This window comes from Ranitomeya imitator, chromosome 10 (assembly GCF_032444005.1).
Source record: "Ranitomeya imitator isolate aRanImi1 chromosome 10, aRanImi1.pri, whole genome shotgun sequence".
In the NCBI taxonomy this organism is placed as follows: domain Eukaryota; kingdom Metazoa; phylum Chordata; class Amphibia; order Anura; family Dendrobatidae; genus Ranitomeya; species Ranitomeya imitator.
The window spans coordinates 620429-638970 of record NC_091291.1 but is presented as its reverse complement, the minus strand read 5'-3'; the positions used below and the strand labels follow the sequence as shown (position 1 = coordinate 638970).

Sequence of the window (18542 nt, the reverse complement as noted above, 5' to 3'; positions counted from 1 at the left end):
AGAATCAGTCACAATCCTTCAAAGTGTTGAAAGGACGAATCCTGTGCAGATTGTAAAAAAACTGATGCACTTGATCCGTTTTTCGGGCGACGGACACAGAATTTACGACGGATCTGTGAAACGACGGATGAAACGGCCATCCGTCACAATCCGTCGCTAATACAAGTCTATGAGCAAAAAACCGATCCATCAGCAACATTTGCTGGATCCGTTTTTTCACTAAACGACGGATTTTGACGGAAACAAAAAGACTGAAGTGTGAAAGAGGACTAATAAGAAATTATGACTCATCTTAAGTCTTGCAGTTTATAGCGGCTAAGAGGCAAGGGGAGTGGATTTAGGTTCATCCCAGAGAGCAGGAGGGGAGTGACCCAAAGGGGATGAAGGCTAGTGTAAGGCCATATGGTCTCCCTCTCTGGTATGCTCGCTGGTCACTTCGAAAATGGGGGCAGCGTTGAGTAATGTGCTAAGATGGGACCAATCAGACAGCTGGCAGCCAAACCCACTGCGGCCCAGCACACACATGGTCCAATATCAACCAGATAATTGACATATTCTGCTTATATGTCTTCTCCTTCCACTAGTGTATTTGCACATCTGACCATTATATATAGCTCTGGCAAAAATTAAGAGACCACTGCAAAATGCTCAGTTTGTCTGATTTTTCTCTTTATAGGTATATTTTTGAGTAAAATGTAAATTGTTATTATATTCTATAAACTTCTGACAACATGTCTCCGAATTTCCAAGCAATAATTTTTGTATTTTTTTCTGACAAAGAAAAATGGTCAAATTTTTTTTTAAAAACCCATTGCTTTCAGACCTCAAATAATACAAAGAAAACAAGTTCATAATTATTTAGAAACAACAATACTAATGTTTTATCTCAGGAAGAAATCAATATTTTGGGAATAACTATGATTTTTAATCACAGCTTTCATGCATCTTGGCAGCGTTCCACCAGTCTCTCACACTGCTCCTGGTGCAAAAATGTCAGCAGTTCTTCTTAGTTTGATGGCTTGTGACTATCCATCATCCTCTTGATTACCATTCCATTCAATGGTGTTTAGGTCTGGAGACTGGGCTGGCCATGACAGGGATTTTATGTGGTGGTCTCTTAATTTTTGCCAGAGCTGTATATGTAACCATCGCGTATATAGCGTATTGTCTAGTGTTCCCTTAAGTCGATTAAATATATAATTTAATTTTGGGCTGCTCTTTTATCTTGATCGACGAATACATACAGTACAGACCAAAAGTTTGGACACACCTTCTCATTTAAAAATGTATCTGTATTTTCATGACTATGAAAATTGTACATTCACACTGAAGGCATCAAAACTATGAATTAACACATGTGGAATTATATACTTAACAAAAAATTGTGAAACAACTGAAATTATGTCTTATATTCTAGGTTCTTCAAAGTAGCCACCTTTTGCTTTGATGACTGCTTTGCACACTCTTGGCATTCTCTTGATGAGCTTCAAGAGGTAGTCACCGAGAATGGTTTTCACTTCACAGGTGTGTCCTGTTAGGTTTAATAAGTGGGATTGTTTTCCTTATAAATGGGGTTGGGACCATCAGTTGTGTTGAGCAGAAGTCTGGTGGATACACAGCTGATAGTCCTACTGAATAGACTGTTAGCTGCTTTTTTCTTGCCATAATACAAAATCTAAGTAAAGAAAAACGAGTGGCCATCATTACTTTAAGAAATGAAGGTCAGTCAGTCCGAAAAATTGGGAAACCTTTGAAAGTGTCCCCAAGTGCAGTGGCAAAAACCATCAAACGCTACAAAGAAGCTGGCTCACATGAAAGGAAGACCAAGGAAGACCAAGAGTCACCTCTGCTTCTGAGGATAAGTTTATCCGAGTCACCAGCCTCAGAAATCGCAGGTTAACAGCAGCTCGGATTAGAGACCAGGTCAATGCCACACAGAGTTCTAGCAGCAGACACATCTCTACAACAACTGTTAAGAGGAGACTTTATGCAGCAGGCCTTCATGGTAAAATAGCTGCTAGGAAACCACTGCTAAGGACAGGCAACAAGCAGAAGAGACTTGTTTGGGCTAAAGAACACAAGGAATGGACATTAGACCAGTGGAAATCTGTGCTTTGGTATGGTGAGTTCAAATTTGAGATCTTTGGCTCCAACCACCATGTCTTTGTGCGACGCAGAAAAGGTGAATGGATGGACTCTACATGCCTGGTTCCCACCGTGAAGCATGGAGGAGGAGGTGTGATGGCGTGGGGGTGCTTTGCTGGTGACACTGTTGGGGATTTATTCAAAATTGAAGGCATACTAAACCAGCATGGCTACCACAGCATCTTGCAGCGGCATGCTATTCCATCCGGTTTGGGTTTAGTTGGATCATCATTTATTTTTCAACAGGAAATGACTCCAAACACACCTCCAGGCTGTGAAAGGGCTATTTGACCAAGAAGGAGAGTGATGGGGTGCTACGCCAGATGACCTGGCCTCCACAGTCACCAGACCTGAACCCAATCGAGATGGTTTGGGGTGAACTGGACTGCAGAGTGAAGGCAAAAAGGCCAACAAGTGCTAAGCATCTCTGGGAACTCCTTCAAGGTTGTTGGAAGACCATTCCCAGTGACTACCTCTTGAAGCTCATCAAGAGAATGCCAAGAGTGTGCAAAGCAGCCATCAAAGCAAAAGGTGGCTACTATGAAGAACCTAGAGTATAAGACATAATTTCAGTTGTTTCACACTTTTTTGTTAAGTATATAATTCCACGTGTTCATTCATAGATTGATGCCTTCAGTGTGAATGTACAATTTTCATAGTCATGAACACACAGAAAAATCTTTAAATGAGAAGGTGTGTCTAAACTTTTGATCTGCACTGTATGTCTGTTTTTTGGTTTAACTTTCCATGCTGCCAGGACTGTTTCTGGCCTGTTATAATCCTGTTAACGGACCGGGCTTATATCTAACAAGGAACTGGTGGCAATCCTATGGGGCTGGCAGCACGCCCGCTTTCACTGCTGCTAGTGAAAAGGGCCTTTCAGGGTTGTGAGTGAGTGTGGTGCCACGTCAATGACTGCATGGGCCACATCCTATCACTTTCCTTGCCTCCCTGGGCCAGTGTGGGCAGGGGGTGTCTGTGTAAAACTGTACCAAGCTGACCTTCTATGTCCCAGGGGGTGCGGAACGTTCCATTGGTGAAAATGGGGAGACCACATCACGTGATCCGTCTGACGTAATAGTGATGTCAGGTGGGGTGGAGAAGTGCAGGTTCCTCACATGGTGGCAGCAGTGGTATTCTGTGTGAGCTCTCTGCTGACTGCCTTCAAACTGTGTCTGCTAACAGTAAAGTGTCCTGAGACAATTCATGTGTGGGGCTTTCTCACAATTTTGCCTAAGAGCACTGCCATGAATAAAGAAAGAGATCTAAATCCCCTCCAAGAGCAAATTCTCCCAATATCCAGGGGCAATGTATTGATGAATCATACTTTTTCCAGCATGATGGCGACCATGTCACAGGGCAAAAGTGAAAACTAAATTCTGAGTCAATAACCAGAAAGTTCCCAGATCTTAATCCCATTGAAAGCCTGAGGTCCATGCTCAAAAAGTGACAAAAGAAAACCCAGAAAATGTTATAAACTCAGTTACGATGAGACATGAATAGGCAGTCATCTCAGGATCTGCCCAGAAGCCGATATCCAGCTGCCGGGGTGAAAGTGAGAAGTCTGAAGATTAATGGAGATTAAGGGGCAGCGCAGGGAATATTGAGTCTTCAGAGGAACTTAAAGTATTTGTCAATAAAAGTGTAAAAACGTGTTAAATATGTCAAGGAAAATAGCTGAGAGATCATGGGTACAGTAACATTTCCAACTGTACGGCCCTACAAAATTGATGAAACGACAAGGGGATAATTGATCCGAAAGATGGCTAAGAGGCCGACAGCAACATTAAAGGAGCTGCAGGAATTTCTGACAACTCCTAGTTGTATACTACATGTGAGAAAAATATTCTTCATATGTATGGCCTGTTGGGTAAGATGACAAGACGGAAATCTTTTCTTACAATTGCTTCACAAGAAAAATATGGAAGTTCTGGAACAGTCCAGCCCAAGCTCAGACCAGGAGATACCCTCGAAATCTGACAAATGGGGAGCTGCTGCAAGGAAATGAGGGCAGATTGCCAAGTCTAGATGTGCTGCACTGATAGGATCCGACCTAAAATGACTGAATATTGCCAGCAATTCACAGAGGACTACACCAAAGTATTAGTGCAGATTTATGCAACCACAAGTATCAATTTGCTTCTGAATGGATTATGAGTAACATTGAAGGGGGAGAAGTTATATACAAATACGCAGAGAAAAGAGGTATAATGTATTGGATAACTATAATAATCACCTTCTCAAAGTATTTGATCTCGTACTCCAATATGATGCCGTTTGGCTGATCAGGTTCTTGCCATATTAGGGTCACGCTGTTTTGCGACATCTTCTCCTTACGAATTACCATGACTTGAGATGGGGCTGACAGATGACAGAAAAGCTGCAATTGTTTAACCTGCTAAATAATTTATCAAATATTATCCAAGTAATCCTATATAAATAATCTTCTCTCCCAGTTACCATCAATCATATTTTAGTGACCTCTCTCCCTCAGTGACCAATTTTCCACACTGACCCGTATCCACTTGTGACTATTCTCCATCATTGTCCACTTTCCCTTACTGACCACACTCCTTTTGTGACTATTTCAATTTAGTGACCAATGTCTACCAGTGTACACTCATACAGCGGGTGTGGAAAGAATTCAGACCCCTTTAAATTTTTCACTCTTTGTTTCATTGCAGCCATTTGGTAAATTCTATAAAGTTCATTTTTTCTCATTAATGTGCACTCTGCACCTCATCTTAACTGAAAAAAAAACAGCAATGTACAAATGTATTAAAAAATAAAAAATGAAATCTCACATGGTCATAAGTCTTCAGACCCTTTGCTCAGTATTGAGTAGAAGCCCCCTTTAGTACAGCCATGAGTCTTCTTGGGAATGATGGAACAGGTTTTTCACCCCTGGATTTGGGGAACCTCGGCCATTCTTCCTTGCAGATCCTCTCCAGTTCCGTCAGGTTGGATGGTGAACGTTAGTGGTCGGCCATTTTCAGGTCTCTCCAGAGATGCTCCATTGGGTTTAGGTCAGGGCTCTGGCCAAGTCAAGTCAAGTCAAGAATGGTCACAGAGTTGTTCTGAAGCCGCTCCTTTGTTATTTTAGCTGTGTGCTTAGGGTCATTGTCTGGTTGGAAGGTGAACCTTCGGCCAAGTCTGAGGTCCAGAGCACTCTGGAAGAGGCTTTCATCCAGGATATCTCTGTACTTGGCCGCATTCATATTTCCTTCAATGACAACCAGTCGTCCTGTCCCTGCAGCTGAAAAACACCCCCATAACATGATGCTGCCTCCACCATGCTTCACTGTGGGGATTGTATTGGGCAGGTGATGAGCAGTGCCTGGTTTTCTCCACACATACCGCTTAGAAATATCACCAAAAAAGGTCTATCTTCGTCTCATCAGACCAGAGAATCTTATTTCTCATAGTCTGGGAGTCCTTCATGTGGTTTTTTTTTTAGCAAACTCTATGGGGGCTTTCATATGTCTTGCACAGAGAAGAGGCTTCCATCTGGTGGACTGGTGGAGGGCTGCAATGATAGGTGACTTTGTGGAACTTTATCCCATCTCCATAATGCATCTCTGGAGCTCAGTCACAGTGATCTTGGGGTTCTTCGTTACCAAGGGGTTCTTCTCTCATCAAGGCTCTTCTCCCACGATTGCTCAGTCTGGCTGGACGGCCAGGTCTCGGAAGACTTCTGGTGCTCCCAAACTTCTTCTATTTAAGGATTATGGAGGCCACTGTGCTCCTAGGAACCTTGAGTACTGCAGACATTCTGTTGTAACCTTGACCAGGTCTGTGCCTTGCCATAATTCTGTCTCTGAGCTCCTTGGCCAGTTCCTTTGGCCTCATGATTCTCATTTGGTCTGACATGCACTGTGAGCTGTGAGGTCTTATATAGACAGGTGTGTGCCGCTCCAAATCAAGTCCTATCAGTTTAATTACACACAGCTGGACTCCAATGAAGGAGAAGAACCATCTCAAGGAGGATCACAAGGAAATGGACAGCATGGGACTTAAATATGAGAGTTTGAGCAAAGGGTGTGAATACTTATGACCATGTGATATTTCAGTTTTTCTTTTTATTAAATTTGCAAAAATTACTACATTTATGGTTTTTTTCAGTCAAGATGGTGTGCAGAGTGTACATTGATGAGAAAAAATGAACTTTTTTGAATTTACCAAATGGCTGCAATGAAACAAAGAGTGAAAAACTGAATGGGGTCTGAATACTTTCCGTACCCACTGTATTTAGTAACCAATTTACCTCAGTGACCACTCTCCATCAGAAATCAATTTTGTCTTTGCGACCACTACTCTTAAGTATCCACTCTCCCATAGTGACCATTTTCATTCAGTGACCACCCTCCATGAGCGGTATCCACTCTCCCATAGTGACCATTTTCATTCCGTGACCACCCTCCATGAGCGACCAATTTCCATCCAATTTTCCACTGAATCCTATCTAACTATATGACAACTTGCAGCAGCAAGAGTCTCACTGTGCCGCTACACTGAGAAAATGGCCCCAGCTAAACAGCATGTCTGCTTTTTATATGGAGCGGGTCATGTGACTTCGGCAGCCAGTGACAGAAGCTCTTGTGTCTGGACGTTGTGGATGGCTTCTGTGCCCTGATTGGCTGCTGAAATCTACACTTATTAAGTTAATTTAGAAAAAAATACACTATACTGCTCCTCTGACCTATACAAACCCCTCCCCTCATAAATGACGTCCCCCGCGCTCATCATACTGCACCGCTATCCAAGCCAAAGTACTAACAAAAGCATTAGTGGAAGCGCGATCATTTACCGAACTACTACCAAATTTTGCAGACTTTGAGGGAAAATGCTTGGGAATCTGAACACAAATCCAAATGAGCTATGTTAGTGCCGAATGTGAGATTGGCGAACGTTTTCCGAACAAGTTTGCTCATCTCTACTCTCCATCAGCTACCACTTTCCATCAGCAACCACTCTCTAATTTCCATTCTCCATCAGTGACCACTCTCCATTATTAACCACCCTTCCTCCTTTGGTGAGCACAAGCCCTCAGCGGCCACTTTCTACCAGTCACCACTCTCCAATAACGACCACTCTATATAAGTGATCACTCCCTCACTGCCCTCTCTCTTGTTTATATTCTCCCTCAGTGATCACCCTCTTTTAGCAACCACTCTCCATTTGTGACTACTCTCCGACATTTTCTATTTTCCATCTGTAACCACTCTCCTTCAGTGACCACTGTCCATCAGCAACAACTTTCCATTAATTTCGACTCTCCATTTGTGCCCACTCGTGATCAGTAACCTCTCTTCCTGACATCACCTGCAGTTCTGGATTCTGGACCAAGAGGTTTTATATGTTAGGACTTCTCAAGTTTAATCTCTGCTGATTTTATTACCTAGTCATTTGGATGCTTCCATGGAGGCTCGGACACTCTTCCTTAATTTCCTATTCGTATATTTGTACTCCACATCATAACCGCTATCTCTCTGAATATACAGTATGTACCCTTAATCTTCGTGCTCAGTAAGAGGCACAGGAATCATATATATATATATATATATATATATATACACACTGTATATACAGCCTAACAACATTCAGCGTAAAAAGTAGTAAAACACCTTCTTGGGGTTTAGTCAAGCTTTGATAACAATTATCATACTAAGGAACAATATGGCGGCAGTAATAGAACACATAGGTTTTGCAGAGGGTCCTACCTGCCTGGTTCGTGGTTATGTTCACTGTGGAGAACATCCTTTGCTCCAAGCTGAAGTCGGACACCCCATTGACAGCCTCCACCCAGAAGGTATAGTTCATATGGGCCTGGAGATTTGCCACTGTAAGGGAAGTCTTGGTGAGGCTCATTTGTTGGGGAGTATAACGAACGCCGCCCCCACAGGGCTCACATTGACCTGCATCCCAAGCACAACGACGGCAAATGACATTGTATGTGGCATCTCTGCGCCCACCTGTGTCCCTTGGTGGGTTCCACTCCAAGTTTATGGTGGTGCCATTAACACTGGAGATGAGATTGACTGGAGCAGATGGTGGACCTAGAAGGGAAGACAGTGAAAAAAGGACAACGCTCAACACTTCCTCCACTTTATGGGCGTTTGTACAGAAGTAAGGGCCCTAAAATGAAACCTACAAGACTCCTTCGTCAATGTGTTATTAGTTATGTTGTCCTTATTCTAGGAAGCATTACAAATTATGAAGGTTTCTCTATAAAAAGAAGACATGTGAACTGAAGAACTGACCAGGTGGACTGGAGAAGTGCAGGAGCGTTAGACGGGCCACACAGAAGACTGTTGGCGTAGGCCTGCTGAAGATGACGGGAAGCATGTTAACCGCTTAGTGACCAGGCCACGTCTATCACATCTGACATGTGTTCCTTTATGTCCCATCACACCTCAGTGATTAGGAGATTAATGGTACATTTACTGAGCGATATGTTTTGCGTTTATTTATAAAAAATATCAGAAACGTAAAATTACCAATGTTCATCCTTTGAATGCAGACAGTCGTAGCACACAAGCAGTTAATAGCATTTCTCTCATCAGCGCCATCTGTAAAATGGGCTTTTATTTAGTTAGGGTGTTAGAGGAACGATTGTTGCAGAACTTTTTCACTTTTTCATGGAAATTTACAAACTTCTATTTCTATGGACCTAGGTTTGAAGTGACTTTGGGGATCTTTAAATCGGAGAACATCTGACAGTGATAGCATTTTAACGCCAGCTCCCCTCGCCATATTCAGAACGGCTTTCACATAGTTTATTAACCCTTCAGGTGCATGTCAGGAATTAATGCAATGTGGCCTGACAGGAATGAAAAATTGTATTTTTGCCTCCTAAATGTCGTCCCTATAGACGGCAGACTGTAAGGCCGATATTTGGCCGTGAATTGCCATGATAACCATTGGGAGCAGACAATCATGAACTCAGGGGGCCGATGGGGATAAAGAGGAGCCCCCACACTCTGTTAACCATCGAGATGCCGTAGTCATTATTGACAACAATCGGTTAAACGGCCATCGTTGGTGACAACACCAATTATGACGGCTGCGGTAGGGTGTCTGCTATAGCGTGCCGCCGACAGCTGCTGCATGTTCTTCTGTCAGTGGAAGCTATTCACTTACATCTCATCTCAGTTTTACGTCATATTGAGGTCACTACAAGATTACTGTCCAAGAGATGGAGGAAGGAGCGGCCTTCAGAGAAGTTTCTGATGTGGAGGTGGGAGGTAAGGGCCATGAGAAGAGAAGACCTAGGGACCATCGACTTGTGAAACTGGGGAAAACTGTGGAGCCATCAGCTGTGACTGAGAGTTCTGCTCAGAGATGAGTGGTTTAGGGAACAACCCTGCAATTCCTGGAGGAGAACATCACAAAATTCTGCCATCTTGGCCTATACTCACGTGTGCAGGCTACAGAAGGTGGATCGGTAGCAGAACGATAATAGTTGTTATCACAATCACAGATCTGGGAAGCCAAGGTATCTGAATGACTAAATGGGGGGCACTTGGCGCATAGTTGGTCTCCTGGTGAAGATTTGAAGTATCCAAGATCGCAGGCTGCAAGAAATAATCCCATGTCAGTGTTATTACAGTAATGAACTTCACTGTAGCGGCCGATTCTACAACTCATATGCGGTTATTATGGGTGAAGAAATATGGGGAGAAGACAGCATGGGGAGAGGGGTATGTGAGGAGACAGTATGGGGCGGGAGGGAGAGAGGGGGGAACATGTGAGGAAACAGGATGAGGAGCAGGACAGGGAATGGATGATGAAGCAGTTTGAGAATGGGGACAAGGGAGAGAATGTGTGAGGAGACAGTATAGGGGAGAAACTGCAGAGCTCAATATAGAGACTGGCTAGTGTGGAGGAGCAGTATGTACAGGAGGAAGTATGGGGGACAGTTTGAGGGCACAGCAAGTAGGGAAGAATATGCAGAGGAGGGGACACAGTATAGAGACTGGACAGTAAAGCGAGGACACAGAATGAGAGGAGAGTGTGAAGAGGGGCCCAGTATGAAAGGCTGAGGGCAGGGTAGGAGCCATGTACCATAAAACAGACAGTGTGGGGGTCATATTTGTGCAGGAAGCACAGTGAGGGGCAAATATTCAGGAACTCAGCGTAGAGTAGATATTTTTTATTCAGGAGCATATAATCACACTGTTATTTTTAAGGACACCATGGCAGAATGTGCTTCAGAAGAACAGAGAAGATGGAAGTTTGCAGAGATGAGCTGTGGATGTGAAAAGTCACCATGGTGTCTGGACAAGATGAGAAGGAAACAATGAGAATGACTCCATTCAGAGACGATTTCTCCTATAAGGTCCCTGGATGTAACATAGTAACATAGTAACATAGTTAGTAAGGCCGAAAAAAGACATTTGTCCATCCAGTTCAGCCTATATTCCATCATAATAAATCCCCAGATCTACGTCCTTCTACAGAGCCTAATAATTGTATGATACAATATTGTTCTGCTCCAGGAAGACATCCAGGCCTCTCTTGAACCCCTCGACTGAGTTCGCCATCACCACCTCCTCAGGCAAGCAATTCCAGATTCTCACTGCCCTAACAGTAAAGAATCCTCTTCTATGTTGGTGGAAAAACCTTCTCTCCTCCAGACGCAAAGAATGCCCCCTTGTGCCCGTCACCTTCCTTGGTATAAACAGATCCTCAGCGAGATATTTGTATTGTCCCCTTATATACTTATACATGGTTATTAGATCGCCCCTCAGTCGTCTTTTTTCTAGACTAAATAATCCTAATTTCGCTAATCTATCTGGGTATTGTAGTTCTCCCATCCCCTTTATTAATTTTGTTGCCCTCCTTTGTACTCTCTCTAGTTCCATTATATCCTTCCTGAGCACCGGTGCCCAAAACTGGACACAGTACTCCATGTGCGGTCTAACTAGGGATTTGTACAGAGGCAGTATAATGCTCTCATCATGTGTATCCAGACCTCTTTTAATGCACCCCATGATCCTGTTTGCCTTGGCAGCTGCTGCCTGGCACTGGCTGCTCCAGGTAAGTTTATCATTAACTAGGATCCCCAAGTCCTTCTCCCTGTCAGATTTACCCAGTGGTTTCCCATTCAGTGTGTAATGGTGACATTGATTCCTTCTTCCCATGTGTATAACCTTACATTTATCATTGTTAAACCTCATCTGCCACCTTTCAGCCCAAGTTTCCAACTTATCCAGATCCATCTGTAGCAGAATACTATCTTCTCTTGTATTAACTGCTTTACATAGTTTTGTATCATCTGCAAATATCGATATTTTACTGTGTAAACCTTCTACCAGATCATTAATGAATATGTTGAAGAGAACAGGTCCCAATACCGACCCCTGCGGTACCCCACTGGTCACAGAGACCCAGTTAGAGACTATACCATTTATAACCACCCTCTGCTTTCTATCACTAAGCCAGTTACTAACCCATTTACACACATTTTCCCCCAGACCAAGCATTCTCATTTTGTGTACCAACCTCTTGTGCGGCACGGTATCAAACGCTTTGGAAAAATCGAGATATACCACGTCCAATGACTCACCGTGGTCCAGCCTATAGCTTACCTCTTCATAAAAACTGATTAGATTGGTTTGACAGGAGCGATTTCTCATAAACCCATGCTGATATGGAGTTAAACAGTTATTCTCATTGAGATAATCCAGAATAACGTCCCTCAGAAACCCTTCAAATATTTTACCAACAATAGAGGTTAGACTTACTGGCCTATAATTTCCAGGTTCACTTTTAGAGCCCTTTTTGAATATTGGCACCACATTTGCTATGCGCCAATCCTGCGGAACAGACCCCGTCGCTATAGAGTCCCTAAAAATAAGAAATAATGGTTTATCTATTACATTACTTAGTTCTCTTAGTACTCGTGGGTGTATGCCATCCGGACCCGGAGATTTATCTATTTTAATCTTATTTAGCCGGTTCCGCACCTCTTCTTGGGTTAGATTGGTGACCCTTAATATAGGGTTTTCATTGTTTCTTGGGATTTCACCTAGCATTTCATTTTCCACCGTGAATACCGTGGAGAAGAAGGTGTTTAATATGTTAGCTTTTTCCTCGTCATCTACAACCATTCTTTCCTCACTATTTTTTAAGGGGCCTACATTTTCAGTTTTTATTCTTTTACTATTGATATAGTTGAAGAACAGTTTGGGATTAGTTTTACTCTCCTTAGCAATGTGCTTCTCTGTTTCCTTTTTGGCAGCTTTAATTAGTTTTTTAGATAAAGTATTTTTCTCCCTATAGTTTTTTAGAGCTTCAATGGTGCCATCCTGCTTTAGTAGTGCAAATGCTTTCTTTTTACTGTTAATTGCCTGTCTTACTTCTTTGTTTAGCCACATTGGGTTTTTCCTATTTCTAGTCCTTTTATTCCCACAAGGTATAAACCGCTTACACTGCCTATTTAGGATGTTCTTAAACATTTCCCATTTATTATCTGTATTCTTATTTCTGAGGATATTGTCCCAGTCTACCAGATTAAGGGCATCTCTAAGCTGGTCAAACTTTGCCTTCCTAAAGTTCAGTGTGTTTGTGACTCCCTGACAAGTTCCCCTAGTGAAAGACAGGTGAAACTGTACAATATTGTGGTCGCTATTTCCTAGATGCCCAACCACCTGCAGATTTGTTATTCTGTCAGGTCTATTAGATAGTATTAGGTCTAAAAGTGCTGCTCCTCTGGTTGGATTCTGCACCAATTGTGAAAGATAATTTTTCTTGGTTATTAGCAGAAACCTGTTGCCTTTATGGGTTTCACAGGTTTCTGTTTCCCAGTTAATATCCGGGTAGTTAAAGTCCCCCATAACCAGGACCTCATTATGGGTTGCAGCTTCATCTATCTGCTTTAGAAGTAGACTTTCCATGGTTTCTGTTATATTTGGGGGTTTGTAACAGACCCCAATGAGAATTTTGTTACCATTTTTCCCTCCATGAATTTCGACCCATATGGACTCGACATCCTCATTTCCTTCGCTAATATCCTCCCTTAAAGTGGACTTTAGACAAGACTTTACATAGAGACAAACCCCTCCTCCTCTCCGATTTTTACGATCCTTTCTAAACAGACTGTAACCCTGTAAGTTAACTGCCCAGTCATAGCTTTCATCTAACCATGTCTCGGTTATTCCCACTATGTCAAAGTTACCTGTAGATATTTCTGCTTCTAGTTCTTCCATCTTGTTTGTCAGGCTTCTGGCGTTTGCAAGCATGCAGTTTAGAGGATTTTGTTTTGTTCCAATCTCCTCGCTGTGGATTGTTTTAGAAATGTTCTTACCTCCCTTCTGAGTATGTTTTCCTGGATCTTCTTTGTTCAAGTCTAATGTTTTTCTTCCCGTCCCCTCTTCTTCTAGTTTAACGCCCTCCTGATGAGTGTAGCGAGTCTTCTGGCGAATGTGTGTTTCCCAGGTTTGTTGAGGTGTAGTCCGTCTCTGGTGAGGAGTCCATCGTACAAGTAATTCACACCGTGGTCCAGGAATCCGAATCCTTGTTGTCTGCACCATCGTCTTAGCCAGTTGTTTGCATCAAGGATCCTGTTCCATCTCCTGGTGCCATGCCCGTCTACTGGAAGGATAGAAGAAAAAACTACCTGTGCATCCAGTTCCTTTACTTTCTTCCCCAACTCTTCAAAGTCCTTGCAGATTGTCGGTAGGTCCTTCCTTGCCGTGTCATTGGTGCCAACATGTATCAGAAGAAATGGGTGGACGTCCTTGGAGTTGAAGAGCTTTGGTATCCTATCGGTCACATCCTTGATCATCGCACCTGGAAGGCAGCATACTTCTCTTGCAGTTATGTCCGGTCTGCAGATGGCTGCTTCTGTGCCTCTCAGTAGTGAGTCTCCCACCACCACCACTCTTCGTTGCTTCTTGGCTGTACTTTTTGCTGTCACTTGTAAATGTTTCATTATGATGTTGGCTATTTCTCATCAATACTGTGGTTCCTGTATGGTCCGCAGTTTGTTAATGACTGATACCAAAAATCTGAGAATCTCCTTACTATTGTTAATGACATGCTGGAAGTTGTAGGTTCAAACAATATAATTACCGTATGTATGGGGCTGAGTTTACATTGCAATTTTTTGTTCTATTGAGCTTGATGCTGTATTCTTGTATTGATGGTGGTTCTGGTGATGTATTCATGTTCTAATGGGGGATGTGATGCTGTATTTTTGTACTAATGGTAGTTCTGACTTTGCATTTCTGTACTGGACCCCAGAGTGTGAGGAAGCCTTCTGTCAACTAAAGGACGCCCTCACCAATACCCCTGTATTGGCCGCACCCGATCCAACTAAATGTTTCATTGTTCACACAGACGCTTCTATGTTTGGATTGGGGGCAGTACTGAGCCAAGTCGGGCTGGACGGCCAAGAACACCCGGTAGCTTACCTGAGTCGGAAACTACTGCCCCGTGAAGTGAGCTATGCGGCCATCGAGAAGGAGTGCCTGGCGGTAGTATGGGCACTCAAAAAGTTGCAACCATATTTGTATGGATGACAGTTTGCCCTCCTAATGGACCATAATCCCCTAGTTTGGCTTAATCGGGTCTCCGGAGACAACGCCAGATTGCTGCGGTGGAGTTTAGCCCTACAACCTCTGGACTTCACTATCCACTACAGACCCGGCAAACAAAACGGTAACGCCGATGGACAAAGTCGACAAACAGAACTTGTACCAACCCCATAAACTTCGGACATCCCCAAACCGAACCGTTAAGGATCAGACTGTGTTTGCCGATCGCGTCGCTGAAAAGGGGAGCCGTGTTACGTGTTACGGAACCACTCAGCATCCAGAATATGTGTTGCAGTTATATGTATGTATAATAGGTTCCATGTGAGATGCATGTCCCTAATGCATCAGCCCACAGGCTGTGCCCTAGGCAGAGGGGACATGATATTCCCCTTTTGTCCGCCCCCACCTTTGTAATTCCCACAGTAAATATTGGCAGGCTCCGGCCACCTGCGGCTATTGTAATGTATGTCTGGCCTGCCGTTTTTCTATTGGCCTGCCCTCTGTATCTGTGTGATATATTCTGTGTCCTGTGAGTAAAGTGTTGTCAGACTGGAAATACGTGGAGAAGCAGTGATCTTTTATATGCGCCCATGTAATCAAGGAATTCCAGCCAGCGTCCTTCATTCAGACTCCAGCCAAAGCAGAGTGAGCCTCCTGAAACACGGGGTGGTACTGAAAGAGGTACCCCAGCTTGGTAGACCCCGTTACATTCCTCTTTTGTTGGATATTAAATGACTGCTGATGGAGCAGTCGGTGACCAGAAGACCATTTCATCAGCTCCTCCATTACAAAAAAAGACGCTTTCGCATGCTCCATCAGCCATCTTTGCCATCTATATAATCCGATATGTAAAGGACGGAGCTGTACATATGAGAGGGCTCTGTGTAACAATGGATGGTAATATACATGAGAGAACAACTATGTAACATACGCTATATATACTGTGGTGATGTGAAAGTGGCTACCCTCTTGCGTAGTCTCCAGGGTAAGTCCTGCTGCTTTCTGTGTGAGTGGGAATGTCAGGACAATAAGAGACCGGTCTCTCCGACATTCACTTCACCCAGGAAAGAGTAAACATGTCTGGCATCCAGCAGTTGTGGACCTACAGAAGATTTTGTTACCACTTTGGTTATCAAGTTGGGCCGAATGAAGAACTTTGTAAAGACAAGGGATAAAATGAAAAATCGTCAATGGAAGTCTACAAACACAGAGGGTACCTGTGTTATGGAAAACTTCCTGTCTGGTGCTGGTACCCAAGACTTCTTCTCCTGCAACCCTAAATGACTATCGTCCTGTAGCCTTAACATCTCACGCTATGAAGGCCTTGGAAAGATTAGTGCTTGCTCACTTAAGACCGAGGGTCAATGCTTTTATCGATCCCCTTCAGTTTGCTTACCGACATAGATTGGGGGTGGACGATGCTATTCTTTCTCTGTTACATAGGGTACATTCATTTCTGGAGACTGATGGTACCACGGTGCGAGCGATGTTCTTCGATTTCTCGAGTGCATTTAACTCCCTGCAGCCACTTTTACTACACAAAAAGATGACTGATATGAAGGTGGAGGAGGGGATGATAAATTGGATAACTGACTACCTATCAGATCGGCCACAGTTTGTACAGATGGGAGCAGTGGTGTCAAGCAGATTACTGAGCAGTGTAGGTGCCCCCCAGGGAACGGTGCTTGCGCCCTTTCTATTCACACTGTATACTTCACACTTTCAGTATAAATCTGAACTTTGCCACCTTCAAAAATTTTCGGATGACTCTGTGGTTGTGGGATGCATTAGGGGAGATCAGGGGGATGAGGAATACAGAAGGGTGGTGTCGAATTTCGTGGATTGGTGCAATGGTAACTATCTACAACTAAATGTTAAGAAAACCAAGGAGTTGGTGGCCAACTATAGCGGGATAAAGATGGAATGCTTACCGATCACTATTGCTGGTCAGGAGGTAGAGCAGGTGGAGAGGTACAAATATTTGGGGGTCCATTTGGATAGCAAACTGGACTGGAGATGCCACTCAGAGTTTGTCTACAAGAAGGGGATGAGCAGATTGTATTTCCTAAGGAAACTGAGGTCTTTTAATGTGTGCAGCAAAATGTTAGAAATGTTCTACCAATCTGTGGTGGCAAGTGCCATCTTTTTGGCAATCACGTGCTGGGGTAGTAGTGTGCGGGCCTCTGATGCTAGTAAGCTGAATAAGATTATTAAGAAGGCAAGTTCTGCTGTGGGCTGTAATCTGGACTCTTTTGGGGAGGTAGTGGAGAGAAGAACTCAGAGAAAGTGTATGGCAATTATGAACAATAATGCACATCCATTATATGAGCTATTCATGAGACAGAAGAGCACCTTCAGTAACCGGCTAATACTTCTGAGGTGTAAGAAGGAAAAATATAGGAAATCGTTTGTGCCAACTGCCATGGGAATGTACAACAATAACACTAGGGTTAAACCACCAAGGTGAAAGTCTACTTATTTCTCTACATTTCAGTTCACTCGTTGTGTATGTCCTATTCTAATGTATAATGTTCTTCTGTCAACAAACATGTCAACTATGTAATTCCTTTATGATTTTTATGATTTAAGTTGTGCTGCTGTGATACCATAATTTCCCACGGGATCAATAAAGTGTATCGTATCGTATCGTAAGTATCTCATGGATAAATGTCCAAGGTTGAGTGAAGCAAAGATAAGGGAAGGCATCTTCATTGGACCTCAGATCAGTAAGCTTCTTCAAGATGAGGAGTTTCTCCATTTGTTGCAGGATAAGGAAAAGGCTGCATTGGTGGCATTCACATTAGTGGAAACTCAAGAGCAGAAAACTATGAAGAGTTGGTGGAAAATCTCCTGAAAACATAGAAGGATCTTGGCTGTAACATGTCCTTAAAGATTAATTTCTTACATTCACATCAAGTCTTTTTCCCATCAAAATGTGGTGCAGTGAGCGATGGGCACGGTGAGAGATTTCACCAACATATTCTAGCTATGGAGATATTAAGGAGAATGGCATCATCAATGCTGCAGATTACTGTGGACTATTGTAAGAGATGATCCGATGCAGGAGTACAAGAGACAAGCAAAAGAGTCGTCACTGAATGCGGAGCAAATGTTGTAGAGCAATTTCTGTACCTGTTTATATGGCACAATATTTGTTGGATGTTTTACTTATTGGACTTGTTACTAAGTTTTCTCCAAATATCAGAAAATTGGCACAAAATATGCTGCATCTTTATATTCGCAAAATAATAATGTTTCAAAGCACTGACACTTTTATGCATTAATTATACAGTATTTTGCCCCCTGGAACTTTTGAACCTTTTCCCACATATCATGCTTCAGACATAAAGATACCAAATGTAAATTCTTGGTGAAGAATCAACAAGTTGAACACAATTGTAAAGTTGAACAAAATTTATTGGTTATTTTAAATTTTTGTGGAAATTAAAAAACTGAAAAGTGGGGCGTGCAATATTATTCGGCTCCTTTACTTTCAGTGCAGAAGTTCATTGTGGATCTCTGAATGATCCCATGTTATCCTAGATGCCTAATGATGATAAATATAATCCACCTGTGTGTAATCAAGTCTCCGTATAAATGCACCTGCTCTGTGATAGTCTCAGGGTTCTGTTTGAAGCACAGAGAGCATCATGAAGACCAAGGAACACAACAGGCAGGTCCGTGATACTGTTATGGAGAAGTTTAAAGCCGGATTTGGATACAAAATGATTTCCAAAACTTTAAACATCCCAAGGAGCACTGTGCAACGATCATATTGAAATGGAAGGAGCATCATATCACTGCAAATCTACCAAGACCCGGCCGTCCCTCTAAACTTTCATCTCAGACAAGGAGAAG

General features: G+C 43.0%; 1 protein-coding gene across 1 annotated transcript in view; it reads right to left on the bottom strand.

Moving 5' to 3' along the window:
* EPHA8 (EPH receptor A8) overlaps nt 1–18542 on the bottom strand; it is a 118087-nt gene that overhangs the window by 55008 nt on the left and 44537 nt on the right. The window contains exons 4-6 of the mRNA XM_069741784.1: nt 9564–9719; nt 7866–8201; nt 4382–4506 (exon numbers count right to left, since the gene is read on the bottom strand). Of these exons, the coding sequence (XP_069597885.1) occupies nt 4382–4506; nt 7866–8201; nt 9564–9719 (617 nt within the window). The remainder of the gene's footprint in view (nt 1–4381; nt 4507–7865; nt 8202–9563; nt 9720–18542) is intronic.